This window comes from Lytechinus variegatus, chromosome 3 (genome assembly GCF_018143015.1).
Source record: "Lytechinus variegatus isolate NC3 chromosome 3, Lvar_3.0, whole genome shotgun sequence".
NCBI classification, from domain to species: domain Eukaryota; kingdom Metazoa; phylum Echinodermata; class Echinoidea; order Temnopleuroida; family Toxopneustidae; genus Lytechinus; species Lytechinus variegatus.
In genome coordinates, this window is record NC_054742.1 from 36,210,082 (window position 1) to 36,229,340 (window position 19,259).

The 19,259-nt window shown below is 36.4% G+C and overlaps 1 protein-coding gene across 2 annotated transcripts; it reads left to right on the plus strand.

Moving 5' to 3' along the window:
* The first annotated feature begins 5,509 nt into the window (after positions 1-5,509).
* LOC121410895 (cyclic AMP-dependent transcription factor ATF-2-like) lies at positions 5,510-18,601 on the plus strand. Of its 2 annotated transcripts, none has more exons than XM_041603266.1 (10): positions 5,510-5,648; positions 8,514-8,604; positions 9,383-9,479; positions 11,362-11,477; positions 12,262-12,539; positions 12,795-13,002; positions 13,476-13,615; positions 16,440-16,605; positions 17,152-17,263; positions 17,723-18,601. In XM_041603266.1, exons 2-10 carry the CDS (start codon positions 8,557-8,559, stop codon positions 17,791-17,793), a joined length of 1,236 nt encoding a protein of 411 aa, XP_041459200.1. In that variant the 5' UTR covers positions 5,510-5,648; positions 8,514-8,556; the 3' UTR covers positions 17,794-18,601. The 2 variants fall into 2 exon arrangements, with proteins under 2 accessions (XP_041459200.1, XP_041459199.1); XM_041603265.1 differs by lacking the exon at positions 5,510-5,648 and adding an exon at positions 5,671-5,831.
* Positions 18,602-19,259: the final 658 nt, after the last annotated feature.

Sequence of the window (19,259 nt, forward strand, 5' to 3'; positions counted from 1 at the left end):
TTGGGTGAAGATACTCCAAAATTATCTAACAAGCTATACAATCCGCTGAGCTGAGATCGAGCAATCATAATTATTGTGCTATGTCAGTGTTATTAAAATCAAGCGCAAAAAAATGCGCATGACATTATTATAATGCGCGTCAACGTCACTGCTATGCTAGACTCGACGGCAGCTAGTCTCGGCGCGAGGGCGTTAAACTGCTGTGCAGCGCGCTAATTATATTCGATTTAGCTTGATCCCCCCAGTCTCGTCAATTCTCGTCAATACTATCTCAGAAAGCTCGAAATTAGAATCTGCAACTCACCAACGTTTTATGTGAGTTCTATATTAAATCCTAGAAAGCAAGCAGTCAGCCGGGGAGAAAACGGGAAGGAAAAGGGAGTGAAAATAGGAAAGAAAAATATGAGAAAGGAGAAAACATTCAGGAGAGGGTACATTACAGAATGAAAGAGGTTGGAAGAAACAGTAAATGGCGTTAGAATGGATGAGCAAAACAGCCAATGGAAATACTAAAATTGAAAATGAATAAAAGGGAAAAGAAAAAAGAATAACTTAAAACACGGCCGGGCAGACAAAAATAATATAACAAAAGAAGAAAAGGAAGAGGAAATGAAAAGCACGGCTGGGTCGTCTAAAACATCATGTAGAAAGATAAAGAAAAAAAAAGAAAGGGGAGATAGAATGGAAGTATAAAAGCGTTATTGCCAATGAAATATTCAATAGATCATTCTTCTTGGTGCCTGAAAAGTACTATACTGACAAAGATGGTGAAAAAAGGGAGTTTTCGCTTTTACTACGACGCATCGATTCCTTTTAAAATACAATTAAAGGCCCGTATATTCACAAAGGTGGACTAAAGTTATACCGGGGTTAAATTTAGTCGGGCCGTTAACTAACACCCGGGTATAAAGTTAGTCCACCTTTGTGAATTCGGGCCAAAATTGCAATGGAGAGATGAGAGGCTTTTATCGAAAGTTGGATTGGGACAGCAGATCATCCGTAGATATGCCGCGGAAGAACAATTGCAAATAAAATTATATGTCGTTGTCCAGAGTCAAGAGATTCCTATGATGTCCTGGTCCACCAACTTTCGAAAAGAATTGGCCTCTCAGCTCTCCATTGTGATTTAACTTGCATTTTCAAAGGAATTGGGTGTGTTGTAGAGAGTTACCCCGTAGCAAATGCGAAAAGTTCGGGTTAAGTTTCAAAGACCGAGCAAGAACACGAATCTTATCTCAGACTCCCCAACTTTAATTGCACCTCATCATCCTACCCTTTTCAAGAATCCTTATACCCCCATGACAAACATGACATTGTCAGCATAACTATTTAAAAAAAAGGCTCCAACTTTGTACTCGCATTAATTGCTTATATTCAGCGCGTCCCCACCCCCACCCCCGCCCCCCCCAAAAAAAAAATGTCCCTCTGACATAGGGCTGAATTTATTCCAAAGTATAGTAATCTCAATTCAGAACACATATACAGCTCTCTATATCTGTACTCATTTCATGCACTAACTTCCATTCAAATGTCATTGGTCTCGCTTCAACGGTTCTGAATACACATGTTCAGCCCATTCAAAGTTTGCAGCGATGCTTTATTATCTGCATTGTCCCCATAGCATATTTACCCCCATTTTAACATCCAGAAAACATGGATATTTTCCTTATCTATCCAATTAAGCATGTTCAGAAGGACAAGGAATATCCAATGTTAATTGCTAGTTTCATGATTGATAGGGAAATCAGTGCGCCAACTTGAAAGAAAACGTGTATGCTGAGGTGTACACGAAAGCTGAAGAGTGATCAGGGCAAATCATTCACTTCTTTCTTTTAAACCTTTACGCTGAATTAATTTGACCTTAGTAACTTGATAATAAAAATAGTCATGAAAAGTAAAATATTGAAATGATATAGGTATACAAACACGACCTGTTTTATTTTCAATATAAAATGCGCATTTCGCGTTATCAAAGGACTGCACTGTTAATATTGGGTAATATTTTAAGGACGTTCCACAGTTAAAGTGAGAGTCATCATAGTCAGCCACTAGCGTACCTACGGAGGGGCAGAGGGGGCAGTCCGCCCCCTGACCCCTGAGGAGCCACAACCCATGAAAATGACATATCCCTGCCCCCCTGACGAGCTTGAAAACCTATTTGGCCCCCCCCCCTGACGAGCTTGAATACCTTTTTTTTTTTGGCTTGTCAAAATTTTTTCTGGTACGATTGAAGACCTTTTTGCTTTTTGATAAAAGACCCTTTTTTTTGCTTGTCAAATTTTTCGACCGGTTTTGCCCCCCCCCTGTTGAAAAATCCTACGCTACTGTAGTCAACCAAGCGCGTGCTGAGTAAAATCAGGATTTTTCTTTCTTTCTCTCTCTCTCTCTTTTTTTCTTTCTTTCTTACTTACTTCCTCTCTGTATTTCTTTTTTTTTTCTCTCTCTCTCTCTTCTTTCTTTCTTTCTTTCTTTCTTCCATTTTGCCAACTGGTACATGAATTTGCCAACTGCAATGAATGTTTGGGGGTGTCACACTCCCCGATACCCCCCCCCCCCTCCAGCTGCGGCCCTGACTTAAAGGGGTGGTAAAGGCTGAAAGTATTTATAGCTTAATAAATAGAGTAGAATTCACTGAGCAAAATGCCGAAAATTTCGTCAAAATCGGACAACAAATAGCAAAGTTATTGAATCTAAAAGTTAAGTAATATTTTGTAAAAACAGTCGTCATGAATATTCATTAGGTGGGCTGATGATGTCACACCTCCACTTGTTCTTTTGTATTTTATTATATGAAATTAGGTTTATTAAATTTTTCCTCCAAGAACTAGATAAATTGGATTGACAATTGATTTAGTGCATTAGATATTTATTGCTGCAACTTATTTCACTATAACGGAGACATGCATGTTATTCACACAAGTATGAAATAATGAAAAAAGGTATGATTTTATGTAATAAATTAACATAAGAAAACGGAAAGTGGAGATGTGACATCATCAGCTCGCCGAATGAATATTCATGATGACTGTTTTCACAAAATATTGCTAAACTTTAAACAGGCGCGCCGGAACACTTTCAGTTTTGGGGGGGCAAAATCCCGAAGGGGGCACAATATTTTTGACAGCGTGAGTGACCGAAGCGATCGAGCTGGAGAGGGTGTGGCGCCCCCACGCTAAGGACTTTGTGTAAAAATTGAGTATAAAAGTTGCGTTTTTAAGAGCATTCAAAAATAAATTTCTTGCGAATTGAACGTAGAATTCAATACGAAAACTATACTCATAATTTATGAGAACCTATGAAATCTATGCGCAAAATGGTCGAACCGGAATGTGGTTTTCATGTCTGATCAATTAAAGGGATGGTCCGGGCTGAAAATATTTATATCGTAATACATAAAGTAGAATCCACTGAGCAAAATGCCGAAAATTTCATCAAAATTGGACAACAAATAATAAAGTTATTGAAGTTTAAAGTTTAGCAATATTTTGTGAAAACAGTCGTCATGATTATTCATTAGGTGGGCTGATGATGTCACATCTCCACTTCCCGTTTTCTTATGTTATTACACAAAATCATAATTTTTTCATTATTTCATACTTGTGTGAATATGTCCCCCTTATAATGAAAAAGTTGCAGCAATAAATATATAATGCACTAAATCAGTTGTCAATCCAATTTTTCTAGTTCTTGGAGGAAAAAATTTGAATAAACCTAATTACATATTATAAAATACAAAAGAACAAGTGGAGATGTGACATCATCAGCCCAGCTAATGAATATTCATGACGACTGTTTTCACAAAATATTGCTAAACTTTGAAATTCACTAACTCTGTTATTTGTTATCCGATTTGATGAGATTTTCAGCATTTTGCTCAGTGAATTCTACTCTATGTATTAAGATATAAATATTTTCAGCCCGGACCATCCCTTTAAATTACGTATCACGCTTATATTGACTCAAAATACCAGAAATTAAAATTTTCATGCAATATCCTTTCAGAAACATTTATTTATGTACATTTACATACACACCGATGACGCGAGAGAGCACAATCATAAGGTTCAAGAAATTCCTGTCAGAACAAGGAGTGTATTAAACAGAAACAAAAGAAATTCTAATGAATGTATTTTCAAATTTAAAATGTTATACTGTTCTGACGTGGCAGACGTCGATAAGCACTTAAATCCCCATTCTTACAAATCATTTCTGACATCAGCATTGGAGATAGTCCCTGATTATTCATGCGTGGGCAATACGTTTCATATTTTGTAACTGGATCGAGGAAAAAGAAATCTAACAATTTAAAACTTTTCTGAAAATCATTAAAGTTTAATACATTACTCGATATATGTTTCCATTTGCATGTTTTGTATGGCTCAGAAGCACTTTTGGATGACTTCAAAATCTTCTTTTTTCTTTACATATTTTCTGGGGAAAATGTGACCATAACCAGAAAATGATGAATATCAAATTCCAGGAAATTTCATTTGTAAATAATCATGAACTGATTGACAAACTACCGCAGTTCATAACGTACATTATGTAACATTATTTAGAAGAAAACAATTACATTCCAAAAGCGGATGTGGTACACTTTCAATTTGCCATTCAGTTTTAGTCTGAAATGTATTCATTAAAAGGTTAAACGTTATAACACTGTAATAAGATGGTAAAGGGGCTTATCAAAGGTATGTTTTACAGAGGGACATGTTCGTCAAAAGACGCGAGGCTTACTATGAATATGATACGTAATTGCCCCGTCAGGGGCGAAATTTTTTCATTTCTGACAATGGAAATGACACTTTTTAGGCAGAAAAGTGCTTCCATCGTTTACTTTTGTCCTTAAATAATTTATAATTTTTCTACTTTAGGGGGCACTTTGGGGGGGGGCAAAATCTCGTTTTGCCCCCCCAAAATTTTATTTGGGGGGGCACGTGCCCCCCCGCTTCCGGCGCCTATGACTTTAAACATCAATAACTTTATTATTTGTTATCCGATTTTGCTGAAATGTTCAGCGTTTTGCTCAGTGAATTCTTCTCTGTGTATTAAGATATAAATATTTTCAGCCTGGACCACCCCTTTAAGACTTCGGTTCAGTGCTCCCGAACGTAAGATCGTATCTCTGTGCATGCGCAGGCTCAACCACGTACACCATGGACCTACGATCCACTTGTTTTCCATACTAACTTCACGGGCACAGCGTTGATCGAATAGTCTGTGTTTCAGAAGTTCAAATGAAATGAAATCAGTGAATTCCTTAAAGGAGCAGTCACTTTATAAATTCATTGAGAGATACACACACAGGCTTTTTCTCATTTGTGATTAATCTATTTGGAATTTAAATTATGAGAAAACATAAAACAATATTCTGGCACTTGCTGAGGGGCTGAGTCACTGCGATCCAAATAAAGGGGAATTTCATGACGTCATTGCATTGGGAGCGTCGCTCCAGCTCCGGCGATCGCTCCGTACCCGTACGTATACCTACGTATACGTACAAGTGTACGGTCTCGTGACCATTACTAACTTCGCCATGTTATGGATATATGGTGGTAGTGGCTGCTACACGTCATTCTCCGAGAATAAAACATCTCGTCATTTTCAACCAACGTGATTCCTCCTCGCTTATAATTCATCAACAGCGGGTAAGTTGGATGGACAACCCATCAATAATAACAGTAGAGTAACAAAATAGTGATTTTGACCTGTGACAAGCAGATGAATATGGGTATTAAATAAATCGTCGCCGGATTCACAATGGTTGTGGCTGATCAACGGAAGGGGAAGTTGACTAGCGATCGAATGCATGGACATATTAACAGCTTTGTGTATGTATTCCAATTACGGTACTAGATTTTGTAGAGCCAGGTTCAGTCATTCAGTTTAAAAAGGGCACACGTAAAATGGCAGAGCCAGAGGTAAAATGAAAAGAGGGGAATACCTTGAATGGCACCCCTCCTGGCATGCCTGGCCTGGCTTACGTAGATCTAAGGCATTGTCATTGTGATGTAATTTACTATCAGTATCAGAATGGAGGTTCCTGGTGTGGTGGAGATTAATTAATGTCACGGATCCCAGGGATGGAATGCCATTGGCATTGTACTACATGCACCACCTATTTTACCATGCTGCAACTTACTCCAAATCGCACATTTTATTTAGGGTTTTGAGCCCAAACTTATGTAGATCTAAATGGGCTACCTTTTGGCCAAAATTATTTGTAGGGTTTTTTAATACAATTGCTCTTTAAAATTTTAAATACATTAATAATATGTGCCCTATCTTGAAAAAGACACCCTTTTTACATTTTTTTGGTCGTGCATAGTATCCACTCGTCAATGTAAGTGTCCCCCCCCGGGCAAAAGTGCACCCTTTCTCCATAGGCGCTGTAGTTATATGGCGGTCGTTTGCTCCACCATTATGAGATTGATGGAGGGGATGCCGCGGAGCCATGCGAAGTCTCAGTGAAGCAAGAAATAGACCTTATTATTAGTCTAACCTAACCTTGAGGACTTCGTGATGATATTTTTTAATACTTTGCCATATATACATGTGTACTTCTCCATCACAAAGCCTTGAAACTGTTCCCATAAACGCATAAGCGTTGGTGTATTGTGACATTGTGCATCGTGGTCTCGTGGTTCTGACTCTTGCCTTTCAAACACAGGTTCATGAGTTTGAATCCTAGCCATGGCATATTTTCCTTCAGCAAGAAATTTATCCACACTGCTGCACTCGACCCAGGTGAGGTAAATGGGTACCGGCATAAAGAAATTCCTCAAAAAAGCTGTGCACACCAGAATCGGTAGACTAGCTTAGCTGGGGTAATATACATGTACATGTAGGAGCGCCTTGAGCACCTACATGTAGCAAGGTGGATACATGCGCTGTACAAATCCTATATTAATAATATTATAAGCGAGACCTGTACACCCGGATGGATTTTCCTAAGAATTCCATATTTAGAGAGTGAAATTGGTTTATATGTATTTATGTTATTTATCTATGAACCATCATATGCCTAATGCTTATGAAGGGATAAAAATTATTTCACTATGAGTGTGAAATGAGAGGTTTCTTACCAGACCGATCTTGTGTAGATCTCTCGATCCGTTTGTCAACAAAGCAAATACAATAGGCTTGACCCTGTGTAACCAAGTAAATGCTGCAAATCTTATCAACATTTACATAGTAATAACAAATAAAGTTATTGAATTTTAAAGTTTTGCAATATTTTGTGAAAATAGTCATATGCACACGTGAGGAATATTCATTCATGTCATATCCCAATTTTCCTCATTCTTTGTAGTTATAACATGAAATTATAATTATTTCATATTTTGTTATATCCCCTTGAAAATAAATGAGTTGCAGAAAAGAATATATATAGTGAATATAATAGTTTTTTTTTATTTAAAGGATATTAATTTGATATCATAAGATACAAAGGTACAAGTTGGGGATATGACATCAATTTGCTCAAGGAATATTCATGCATAGAACTTTTTCACCAAATTCATGCAAATCTTTGAAATATGTAACTTTTTATGAATTCCTATTCCAATTTTGTTGAAATTTTTAGTGTTTTGTTTTTCTGATTTCACTTAACATGTATTTGTCCACACCATATTTTCAGCCAGGAGTACCACCAGCGTATGACATGAGGCCATGAAAACAATAACATGTCAATATTGCATGTGTCCATATTTTCACATTTAATCAGTTGTCAGGCATTTAATTTCGATATTCTACATGTAGAACAGGTTTATTTCCTTGCATATGTCTTTATTAGAGCAAAAATGGGAGAAATTAAATGTGACACCCAGGCCCTTTTGCATAAAAAAGTTACTTACAATGTATATGGTAAATTTGCCTTCCATTGGTAACTACCATGGTAACATGACCCAACAGACAATCAAAATCAAGAATTTCATGAAAGATACCATTGGATGACAAAGTCACTGTATTAGTAATTATTATGCTCATGGCCCAAGGCATCCACTTGTAAACTTGGATCTTTGTGGCTTTTCAAAGATAAATAGAAAATAATGAATATTTGAATGCCACAAAGTCAACACTGCACAGTGCACTACATCAATTGCAAAATGTTAATATCATTAATAATGATAATTATCATTAAATGATAATAATGATGATTTTGATAATGATAAAGACAACAATGTTTATAGTGCACAATATCTGTCAAAGATGACATTCCTGGCACAGTTATTTGATAAAGAGAGAGAGAGATCGTAGTGTATGCAGAATGTGTGGATGTACTTCAGGAAAGTGAGCAAATTAACATGATCACTGTCTGTTGATATTAATTCTAATATCACAAGTGAAAGAAACAGGAAATTTGCAGGCTAAACTGCAAAGAGAAGTCCACTCTCTCTGACTGAGTCTGGAGGAGGGGGGTCTGCAGTGTAGCGCCTGGAGCCAAGATAGTAAAAAAAAAATTCCTAAGGGTAAAATGTAATTTTGAGATTGTACAATTTTTTGTTTCCTAGGACGTTTGATTCTTATGGTCGTATCCAGATAGTGGGCTCCACAATGAGTGATGATAAACCATTTGCTTGTAGAGTGCCTGGATGTAATCAGGTAAGAAAGTGCATAAATGATTCCTCATGGACTTCATGTGTTCATATGTTAATAGGCATTTGAAAGCACAAAAAGAAACCTATTTATTATAGCCTCAACTGATCAGTTTATATAAAAAAAAATATTCAATTATCGAGCATTAAATGAAATGTACCAATTTTTGTTGAAATTATTAGGGGGCTCGAAAAGTTCTACCTATAAAAGTTCCACCAAATTTTGAAGGATTATGTGTTTGCTTAAATTTGAGGAAAAGAGAACTGTTTTAAATAACTGACTCAAACTCATTCTGGAGCATATGTTCTGCAGTGTTTTACACACAGGGCAGTGATAGTATGAAAACATTGAAATTTCTTTATTAAACTATCATATAAAAAGTTGGGTTTTTTTAATCTCCTATAAAATACTGGATGTCTTTATTTCGTAAAATATCTTGTTATTTTTGTTGATTTTTTTATAGCTCATGTTTTTTTTTTTTTCATTTTCTTATCCCATCTTTTTCTTACCAATATCCCGGAACCTATAACTCCCCTCTTTTCTTATTCACAATGTTTTCTCATCTCTTCCTCTCCTTTACACTTTTCTTACAAATCTCATCCCTTTTATATCAATCCTATCTCTTTCCTTCTTGCACCCCCCCTGCCACCTCATTCCCACCTTGAATTTCCTATGTTCTTCTCTTTCAACATGTCATCTCGCCCCCCCCCCCTCCCCCCTTGACTCATCACTCTCTTTCTTTTTGCATCCTTGTTTCCATGGCTCTCTTTTACATCACCAATAGAAATTTGTAAATGAAGATCACTTAGCAGTACATCGCAAGAAACATGATGCTAACCTATGCTTTTCAGACTTCAAGTCACTGGATACCCCTGTTATTGGTAAATACAACATTATTACATTTTTCAGAGTTTCTACAAAGTAAATTGAAAAGTGAGAATCATATTCCTTTTTTATTGTCGCTTTTTTCCTGCCTACCAACTTTAAATATTTTTACCCACCTGCACACCAAAAACAAGACATATGTGCTGCTTTTACTATAGTGGTGGCAGCTTTGGCGGCATCGTCAACATTGAAATTTTAACCAAGGTTGATTTTTTTTTAATGCCCTCATGACTTTGGAAGTATTACTATTAAGACTTATTTCATGAAACTTGGACATGACTCACATGAGGGTAATCTACATGGAGTATCACTGATTGACCTATGAGTAGGGACAGTGATTTTCCGTTTAAAAAAATGGCCTTTTCCTTCCGTTTCAGAAAACCTCAAATTCCGTTTCAGCATGTCAGAAAACGGAAATTCCGTTTCCCCATAGACTTTGTACACACGGAAAAGTGACAATTCCGTTTACACATTGAATAGCAAAATCACAGCGCATACACTCGCACTGGCCAAAATTTGTATCTGCTACTGTACCAACAACACAATAGAATCCGTTCTAATCGGATCTATGTATAACTGTACATCCTCACCTTTCACATCCTCACCTTTCACATAATTAGCATTATTTTATGGTGAAATTAAATTTCATCGATAATTTTGGGGTTTTTTGGACATCGTTATCATCAGTCAACGACTTTCACCAATCCGCCATCTTGGATTTTAAGACCACGATATCGTGCTGTTACATTTTCAAACGTAGAGGGCAGCAACACACGACTGTGCAGTTGAGCGATCTGAAGCGATGTGAAGCTCAACCTGGCCGGCCGGGTACGGGCACGGGGTACTATCGAGTGTGCTGATGTCAAGAGCAGTCACGATGTGTGAATTGTCATGATTGTAGCGAAGTGAGATCTTGTTTTCTGGGATTTTGTGGCCATTTAATATTCTCATTTTGTTGTTATTTTGGAGTAATTTCTGTTGCTATTCGTGTATTTTGAGGGAAAATACGTTTTCCATGATTTTTTTCCGTTTGAAATGCCACTTTTCGTTTCAAAAGGCCTTTTCCGTGAATTCCGTCCGTTTTCCGCAATCGCGGAAAATCACTGTCCCTATATGAGTTTCATTGACACGATCTAGGTCAAAAGTCATTTTGGGTTAATGAAATTTGACAATGTTGTGTTGTCAGTAAACAAAGTAATGAATTTGACTGTTGAAGATGATATCATATTGAAATAATCAGTTCCTATTGCTTTAAACTTAGGTATGATAAGTATTGGCAAATAGATGAATCAAATTTCTGGTCACTTAGCTGAGGCCAAAGGTCATTCTAGATTTAGTATTTATTATCATATCAAATTAATATTCCTTTTGTAATTATTCTTTGTAGTTGTTTTCAAAGTCAGCAATGCTGCGAATGGCACAGTTTGTGAAATGAATCAGAAATCAGTGTAACCAAAGACTATTATCAACCCAGTTTAGGCCCATATTTCCTCATCAAATCCTATATCAAATTTTTAACATGAATCTGTTATTTCCATGTGTTTGATCAAACATGTAGAGGTTTAAAATAAGCAAGATTTCTTAATGTTATCATTGCACCGGTCTGGACAATTATCAAACAGTGACCACCGTTTAGGTCAACTTGGACCTAAAATGGACAAATTCAAAATTTTCACTTATTTATATTATGAAAGAATTAGTCAATTTGTTTAAATTTGTTTCTTGTCCTCATTTCAGAAACAATTTTAAATTGGTACTAATTTAATGTTTAATTGATTGTCTTGAATTTCTACATATGTACTTGTTGAATATTATCATTTATTATTTATATAATGCTATAGCATCCTAATTTAAGAACTTGTTCATTTTATTTTACAGCTGATCAAACCCCAACTCCTACAAGATTCTTGAAGAATCTAGCGGGTGAAGAAGGTCTGTTTAGTGATCTCCATCCGAACCCTTTTGATGCAGAGTTTAGGAAAGCCAGCTCAAAGGTACATAATCATATTCGAACAAAATTTTCACTTACTGTGACCCATGCTTGTGAGACTTGGCATACTAAAGATGTGCAAGGCATATTATGATGTTGCATTGCCATGATAATGAAATATGCCAACAAATTAGAGAAAGATATTTTAACATTACATGTTTATGTTCCTCGAATTCATGTCTTTGTCATCTTTAAGGCCACCGCACACCTTACGACCCGACTGGTCGGCGACTGGCTTGCGACTGAGTGAGGGAAGATGAATCGCAAGGCAGTCATAAGCCTCGACACCGCACACCTTGCGATCCGATCTGCGACTCAGGCCTGTGTTTTTTGCTTTTTGGCATAGCATCTGAGAAATTGTGCTTACTACTTCATATGCGCGTTGTTTATCATAATACGCGTTATGCAACTCTGCTGTCTGATTGGCTGGAGGTTGGATTGAGCTTGCGATCCAGTCATAAGGATTCGATATGTCAAATCCTTGCGATTTTCCTTGCGACTTGTCTCTGACCGGTCTGCGACGCTCAAGCTGACAAGAGCTGTGACGTCACATCTCCCCTCACCCAGTCGCAAGCCAGTCGGCGACTGGTCGGGTCGTAAGGTGTGCGGTGGCCTTTGTTGATATATAATAATAATAATAGGCATTTATATAGCGTTTTAAAGAATTTAATATAATTTTTTAAAAGATTTCAAATGGTTTCCAATTTCAGTCACTTAACAAGTTATATTAATATCAATAGTAGCTTTTGAATAATATTTTTCTATGATCTGAATGTGACTTGTAACAGCTAGTATCAAATGACACTGAAGGCGGCGCAGAAACTCCGAGTGATGTGTCAAAACCCCTCATTACCCTTGATGATGCGGATTCTCAGGAAGTCTCGGGGATCACAGAGGATATTCTACTCAATTCAGAAATCAAATCAGAAGAGGATGTACCCAAAACTGTAGGTGATATCAGAGATAGTCCTGAGTTGAAGGTAGAACCTCAACCCCAGGGACCTACTACAGTGGTGGTTGTCTCCCAGCCAGCTCAGCCCCAGACTATTCAGCTTCAAGGTGTCAGGTGAGATCATCACTTCTACTTTTTATTAATATGAATAGCTGGTCTCTGCATTTAGTAAGATGTATTTTCTTTTACCAAATCAGATGTCTTAAAGAACAGGAGAAGAAATGTTCAGGCTGATGTAATATTGCATGGCATGTGTATTTTGTTAGATAAGTGCTAGTAGAATAATTTCAATGGTTTTTTTGTTTCGTGAGTCCTTAATGATAGATGTTTTTTTAGATGTACTACTGGTTGTCCAATAATCATTTGCAGTGACCAACTATCCCTGAATGGAATCCCTATCAATGGACCCATCATGATCAAGCTACCCACTGGCCAAACCATTCCTGTCTTGCCTCCATCAGTCACCAACCCTCAAGTGCCTATACCTACAGCGGTGTCTGCCAACCCTAACAAAGAGCAGGATTCTCTTGGAAACAACATTGACATCAAGCCCGCACCAAACAACTCAGTTAAAATGGTAAAGAAATACCTGTAGGCCTACTGTTGTTTTTGCTGTTGTTGCCACCATAGCAAGTACTAGAAATGAATTGACACTTCTTGTTATGGTTCGTTTGAGTGAGTCAGCTGCTCAGCCATATTCGTTAAACCATTATGTCAAACATTAATCGGCTTTACCTCAATGTACATTTATTATTGGAGGTTCAGTGTGTTCATTGTAAATTTTCACATTTGAACAGCATCATGAATCGTGATACAAAGCACATTTGAAATTAGAGATGTTACATGGTTATGCCAAGTCCAAATTTTTTGTGAACACCCTTGATACTGTCTTACTCTAGACCAGTGAACCTAAATCTCCCCTGTGTAATGACAGTGCATCACACATGTCTTACATGAAACAAAACAAAAGTGATCATGATAATTAATCCTTTGTCTCCAAATGATACTGAAATAAAAAGCATTAATGAGTAATGTGTTTGTGTCCTTCAGAAATTGAAGAGCACATTACTCTCTAACCAATCCCAAGGTAATATGAATGTGATGGCGCAGGCTGTTGATGTGGTTACCAAGCAACAAGAGGTCAAGTTACTTAATACTGCATCAGCAAGTCACCAAGAGTCTTTTTCATTGTAAGTACTGTCGGTCATTTAAATAATGATACATAATTCATATTGCTGTACAAATGTTCTACATACTGGAAGCCTCATATTGTAATGATTTCCATTCTTGCAGGAATGGGTTGCCCATGGCATTATGTCCATTGTCCGATTATCAAACTTTTTTCCCAAAATAATGTACTTTGTTTAACTATTCTTAGTAGGAAAAGACGAGGGAAAGCTGCTGGTAGTGGTATGATATAGATATCAGTTGAATAAATGTGCTTTCAATGCAGATTTGAATATCCTGGGATGATATTCCAGAGTTCTGGTGCTACATGGGCAAACCCCTGTGTACCATAAAACTGTCTTTACAAGAAGATCACATAAGCTCTTAATGAGTGATCATAGATTTCAAACAGGTTCATATTTTGCAAGTAACTCAGACAGATAAGATGGAACCATTTTACAAAAAACACTGAAATGAGAGTAGCAAGATCTTAAAATCAATATATGGCCTGACAGTCAGCCAATGCAAGGATCTAAATGCAGATGATACAGGTTCATTTTTTGTTTTGTTCTGGCAACAATCGTAGCAGCCAACGTTTGAATGACCTGAAGTTGCAAAAGTCTAAGTAGTGCATGACAAATGCATGCACCAACCTTTAAAGGTAAAAAAGTAATTGCAGCAGACAATTATTTCATGAGAAAGCTTTTAAAGTCAAGGTTAATTACCACAATATTATCATAGATCTAATAAATTGAAATCAACCCCTCTTTATGAAATAATGATATCTTAGCTGAAAACCAATATTTCTGATGATAAATATTTTTTTAAAAGGCGTATGAGGGACAGGTTATTAATATTGCTTGGAAAAATACCTGACATTTCATGGAATTCCATGCTTATTTTGCTTATTTCTTAGCAATTGCACATTTTTTCTCAGAGCCAATTGGCACATATTTTTTTGTACATACAAACTCTTGGGTAGTCATTTTATTGGATTCTTTTCTAACTCATTTTCAGGTCATTACCACAACTGGTATTTATCTTTAAGAGGTGATTGAGTTTTCCCTATCTTATCCAATACATATGATGCAGAACACCATTTAGAATTGATGCAGTTTTACTTAATAAACTGATTTTAAATAGAACATCAAGATTTCTTGCAGCCTTAACAGTCTGAACAACCTCTACACCCTCAATTTTAAAAGGTACATGGGGTCAAACTTGAAATTTTATATGCATAACCTTTGTTTTTGTACTATTCAACTTAAAGTCATTCAATCTTGACCACTATGTTAATTTCCTTAAAGGAGGAATATATTGATTGTGAATATGGCCCTATCAAATATCTGTGGAAAGGTGGGGATTATCATTTGGTCATTCAAAAATAACGAAAGTAATACATAAGGTGGAAATCGCCAATTAAAAAGCGCTAAAATGCCTCTCCGAAATATGCCTTTCATCGGTCTCTGAGTTGACTCGAATTTGATGACGTGTATGAGAGACGTGATTGCATGGCTTTCCCACGTCAAGCTCCATTGCATGCAAAACCTGTTGTGAGGGTACGTTTTCTCCACACTGTCACTGAATACTTTGATCACGTAATGAATGAAAACCCAGAATTTTATCCAGATTTTGGATTTTTAAATTGACGATTCTGAAGATGAAGAGATTGATGATGAAGTTTCTAGCTCTTGTGACGTGGATGGAGGTAAATTAGGGGAATTACGCCTATGATGATGAGTCGGACAATTCAACTTGCATGCCAATTCGCTATCAACTCATACAGCTGCTAGTGAAAATAAATTCCAGCCTGACCATATACAGACAGAGTCTCTTCCCTCGGTCAATAAATTTACTCTAAAGAAGGAAAATAATGATATAACTGTACTTAACAAACAAACTTTGATAATTCAAAGCTGTATTTGAGAAATGAAATTCAGTGTGTCCAGTTTCAATGGCTGAGAAATGTCTTAGGAATTAACAAAAGAAGTAGCCACTTTACTTGCAGAAGTTGGAATGTATCCATTGATAATACAAATTAGCGGAAACTTGGGAAAATATTATGCTTGAATGAGAAGTATACATGTAGATGAAGATTCTTTGCTACATCACTCCTTTTAAGAAAACAAAAAGATAATTGAGAATAATTTTCAAAGTCAGCACATGGCTATATCGAATAATGCAGGCGAGACTTCCAGAAGCGTTCCACTTATTTTTCTTTCACTAAATAATGCTTTTTTTTATATATTATTAACAAAGTTACTTTGAAAAATTGCTGTATCAACTTAAATTCAAATGTGTTTTATTGATGTTTTTTTTTTCAATTCCATACATGCATGTGATTTGCATTTTTTTACAGTTTTATTTTTTTCTGATGTTGCAGTTAAATTTGTTTATGATGCCTTTGTGATAATTTACAGCATAAAACTAATAGATTGTATAATAATCAGCTTAAACTCAATTTGTACACAAAATCAAAATTTTACTTCTATGACCCTGTACCTTATTGTCACAAATTTTGTCGCAAAAGATGGGCGAGTCTCAGAGGGAAAAATAAATAAAATGTGCGATGAGAGCTTTTCACGTTGCAGATTTATCGCAAAAAATTATTGAGAAGAGCCTCCCTGCCCCTCCAACCCTCCCCCCTCCTGTGCAGTAAGTATTGTTGAGATAGAATTGATTTTCTGAGAATTTTTTTACAGCTTTTTAAAAATCAATATTGCTGATGTTAGTGAACACTTCAATGAATTAAATCGTACCTATGATTCAACAGTATACATACAAATACCAGCACAAAGAATATTCCTGATTTTTGTATTTGCCTGTACCGATTGTCTTCCCATGTAGAAAAAGACAGCGTCCCAATGAGGAGGATGATAGTGAGATAAAACGACAGAGGTTTCTTGAGAGGAATCGAGCTGCAGCTAGTCGGTGTCGAAATAAACGGAAACAGTGGATAAATGATCTAGAAAACAGAGCAGAGGAACTCACACAAACAAATTCTGTTCTCAATGTAGGTCTATCACAATATAGCATCGTATGCCACAATCATTTTATTGTACATGTTTAAGTGCATTATATTATAACACCAGTAGAAAGATAAGCCACAGTCTTTAAACTTGTCATTACATAGGTTACTTGACTATTCACTTTCAGTGTTCCCAGCCCATCGGAAAATTATTTTACCTTTACCAGTCAGGGAAAATCAGGGAATGTGATCGGCCCAAAAGTAGAAAGCACGGTAGTTAGTCAGACTCTGTTATATTTTGTTTTACATGTATATCAAAACAACGTCCATTGAATGACTGGCTATGGTGGTTATGGTGGATGGCTGTATGGGGAGAAGGGAGGCCATAAGATGCCTGAGTGTATAATTGTACTAATATCCATCCATAGCTCAAACAGAATCAAACAGATAATGTAAGATAAATGATGACTGCAGGTCAAATGATAGTTGGGACAATGAATTGTGATGTCTTTCTGAGAATGACCCTTTTATGCGTTACCAGTTCTACTTTGTATAAGAAATCCTGTATTTTGATTTTGTTTTCTTGTTTAGAATGAAGTTGGCAAGTTGAGGAACGAGGTCGCACACTTGAAGGAACTCTTGTTAGCACACAAGGATTGTCCTGTTACATTGCAGCAGAGGGCAGCAGGGTTATTTATGAGAGGTAAAACTAAACTGTTGACATTTATGGTTTCAGATCTAACTTTTGTGTTTGTTCATATTTTTGCTTGTTTTGATCAGATATTTGTATGTTACAGTTAGGATCAAAATCCACAGTTGGTCACAAGACAGCATTCTCTGTAGTAGGCCAAAATAGTCATCTTAGTTTCAAATGTAAAAAAAATTCTAACCACAATATCGGTAGTCCTTAATTTTGATCAAACTTTGGTTATAGGAATTTTTAAAGACTTTTGTCATATTTTTTTAGACTCTTGCTTGGATGAGACTGGAACATGACACCCTGTTGTAAGATCCAAGATGGATAATTTAGTATTTATTTTATTTAGTCAGTTTCAGATCACTATCAATTTTCTACCTATGCTATAACGATACTGAAACCTATAATAATGAACAGCACTTACTGACAAATATGAAATGTTATTTATTTGTTGATCTTGTGTAGTTGGTGACGTATCGGTGCAAGAACAAGATTCATCAGGGACCATCACCATAACAACCACTACCCTTTCATGAGATTGAGTTTGACCTCTCTTCATTCATCAATACGGAGGTCAAAGGTCATTTGATGGCTGTCAATCCCATTTTAGAAAATTCTCAATGGAACCATCGGGCAGCATTGGCAGTAGATCATCAAACGTAATTTCCAATCAACTCTTTCAGCAAGCAATCAAACTCCTGAATGTCATAATGATATAGGTATGCAGATTGTTGGGCATATCAATGTGTGTGTGAGAGATGTTATCTGTGGCAGCCCAAATTGTTTTGTCTCCAGTTGCCATAAGGGTGCCGGACGCTTGTTTCTCTGCAAATTGATCCATTCTTATGAACATAGAGAAGAGATATCTCAAGAACAAATAAACTGATTGTCAGGAAACTTTAAAGAGTCAGATGCAATGTGGATGTCCCATAGGCTAATTAATATTTTGCTGCCATGAGGCGAATGTTGTGAACAGAGATTGTCAATACAATATCCTACACCCAAAGCTCTGATTTTGATGAACATCATAGCGCAATCCAGTAATGGTTTCTTACAAAAGTAGAAGATTTTAAGGTAATGAGGTTAAAGATTTAAGGCTCACTGGTTACCTGTTCAAATGGTCTGTAAACAAGATAGCAATAGAATCAGTGGAACAATAGATACTTTAGGAAGGTCTAATCTACATTGGCTACTTCATGAGATAGAGGATCAATGGTCAGTTTTAAAGACTGCAATGAATCTAATATCTTTTTTTCTTCTGTAAACTATGGATTGTTTATAGATATATCAACTTCGAATTTGGACCCATGTAAATGTATGTTTAGGGTAGTTAATATGAAGAAAGCATTAAAGAAAAATTATCGAGGTCAAAGGTCACATGTATGTGTGGAAGGTATTTTGTATACCTGGCTACATCAATTTGGTTAAATGTAAAATTGTGTAGGCACCTTCAAGCAGGTCTCAATGAATCTGAAATGTTAGTTGTCCTCAACTCGTCTCTATTCCGCCTCTGAATTAGTGTTATGTATACTTCCCCTTTCATTGAAGACATCTTGATTTAATTTAGTGCTGCAAGTCAGGCGGCATGTTCGGGTTCGGTTCGGTTCGGCAGGGTTCGGCAATTTTTTTCCGAACTTTGGTTCGGTTCGGGGTTCGGCAATAAATGCCAAATTAAATTTAACACATAAAAAATAAAGACCGCCGATCTACAAACGGGTAATCTCGAGCATGATCCGTCATGTATTAATAATAAATTTTGTTTCTAAAAAGAATAGTTAAGATAATTGTTGAACTTTCTTTTGTTTTAATTAACAAAAAATAAGTCATTTCTACTTTCATTTTTAAAATGAAAATAAAAAAAATCAAAAGAAAAAATATTGATAACGAGAGAATCAGGACAGAAACAGAATTACAAAGATCAGAATATTTTTTTCACGATTATTTCATGTAGCTTTGATCATGATCGATTACGATGTCATTGCCAACGCAGCTTCTCAAATTG